A 1,866-nucleotide genomic window follows, 5' to 3' on the forward strand; every position below is an offset into this window, starting at 1 on the left:
AAGATGTGGGGAGACATAGGCACGCTTGAAGGGAGACAGAAGCTGTAATTAGATTTAGACAGACTACAGAAGTGGGCAGATGATAATAGAATGGGGTTCAACGTAGATAAATGCAGGGTGCTGCACCTGGGGAGAAGGAATCCACAGCATACATACAAGCTGGGGAGCTCCCGCCTTGTGAGCACAGAGGCAGAAAGGGATCCTGGAGTCATTATTGACTCCAAGATGAACATGAGCCGTCAATGCCAGACCACAGCCAGCAAAGCCAACCGCACCTTGCCGTGCATCCAAAGATGCATCTCAAGCCAGTCCAGAGAGGTGATACTCCCCCTCTATGCAACATTGGTCAGGCCACAATTGGAGTACTGTGTCCAGTTCTGGGCACCACACTTTAAGAAGGATGTGGCCTGCCTTGAGAGGGTTCAGAGGAGGGCCACCCACTTGGTTGAAGGACAACAGGCAGGCCCTATGAGAGGCTGAGGGACCTGAACCTTTTCAGCCTCAGCAAGCGGAGGCTGAGGTGGGATTTGGTGACTGCCTACAAACTCATTAGGGGAGCTCAGCAGCAAATAAGAAGGGCCCTATTCCTCCCAACAGCATCTGGGGTGATGAGGAACAATGGCCAGAAGCTTCTGGGGAATAGGTTCAGGTTAGAGATTAGGAGGCACTATTTCACTGTTAGGGTGGCTAGGATCTGGAACCAACTTCTTAGGGAAGTGGTCCTCGATCCTACCTTGGGTAAATTCAAAAAGAGGTTGGATGAACATCTGTCTGGGGTTGCGTGATCCCAGCGCATGCTCCTGCCAGTGGCAGGGGGTCAGACTAGATGATCTATTCAGGTCCCTTCTGACCCCATACTACTATGAAATTAGGCAAAGTGGAAACCCCTGTGTGTAGCTGGGGAGCCACATGAGCAAAAAGGGTGGGAATTAGAAGGACATAAGCCTAGGACTTGTGGCAAAAGGGGGCAGGCTGGCCCCGTGGACTGTAAGCAGCAGAGTTCAGGGGAAGAGAGGGGCCGAATCTCTGTTGAATCGAATCAGGGACTGAAGCTTCACATAGCCCTACAAATTACTACTGGTGGCATGTGGGTAGATAGGTAGTCTCGAGTGTAAAGGGAATTTTGGCTAAAATGTTAATACAGATTTGAAGCAAGAAGCAAGCTGGTTGAAACTAGGTTTTCATTTCCTCATTTATTATGTCAAGGTAAACAGTGGGCTTCATCAAAGATTTGCTTGGCTGGAAGAATCTAAATGCTTCTTGGAGCTGGTCAATAGTTTTGACCATCTTAGAACTCTCACTAGGAAATCAGAGCCCTCCTTTCATAAAGTCTCTTGCCCAAAAGGAAATGTCACCATTAAGACTTACTCCGGGGAACCACAACGGAGGGGAATATTTGAAAATAAGGAAAATAGTGCCAAGAAATGCAGGCAGACCAAGAAGTGTAAACCAGCCTAAAGCTGAGGACTGATTGGGAGAATCATTGACAACTCGTGTCCTCAGAGGTGTCAGCACCCGCTGCCACTGAGTCAGGATGGCATTTCTGGCTCCTCCCCATTTTCCTGGTCCTACTAGACGGTATTGGTAGGATGTGCATGGGCCAAAGAAGACCTCCAGAGCCAGCTTTGGATCTGTCAGGAACAGCAGCAGTACGTTGGGCTTTACACCAATACATGATGCAATTTCATCCATGTAAACAATAAAACTTGATCTTATGTTGTTGTAATCTCTGGAAAAACCCCTTGATTAGGAAACAAGAGCAAAGAAATAAAAGAATATTCCTATATTGTTATTAGCACATCATCTTTCCACATAAAGATAAAATATACCATTGAAATATCCTGATTCATTTGAAGCTCCAAGCTG

General features: G+C 47.2%; 1 protein-coding gene across 6 annotated transcripts in view; it reads right to left on the minus strand.

The window, feature by feature from the left end:
- Positions 1-1,866, minus strand: part of LOC109307113 (dimethylaniline monooxygenase [N-oxide-forming] 2-like) — a 30,464-nt gene that overhangs the window by 11,235 nt on the left and 17,363 nt on the right. For 2 of the 6 annotated variants that reach the window (XM_019530806.1, XM_019530809.1), the window contains exon 9: positions 1,168-1,741. The exons of 2 other annotated variants lie outside the window; for them this stretch is intronic. In XM_019530806.1, the coding sequence (XP_019386351.1) occupies positions 1,309-1,741 (433 nt within the window). In that variant the 3' untranslated portion in view covers positions 1,168-1,308. Of the gene's footprint in view, positions 1-1,167; positions 1,742-1,866 lie in introns of those variants that run through there. 2 more of the 6 variants (XM_019530805.1, XM_019530804.1) reach the window with 1 other exon arrangement.

Source organism: Crocodylus porosus, unplaced genomic scaffold, assembly GCF_001723895.1.
Source record: "Crocodylus porosus isolate Cpor-Errol unplaced genomic scaffold, CroPor_comp1, whole genome shotgun sequence".
Classification (NCBI taxonomy): domain Eukaryota; kingdom Metazoa; phylum Chordata; order Crocodylia; family Crocodylidae; genus Crocodylus; species Crocodylus porosus.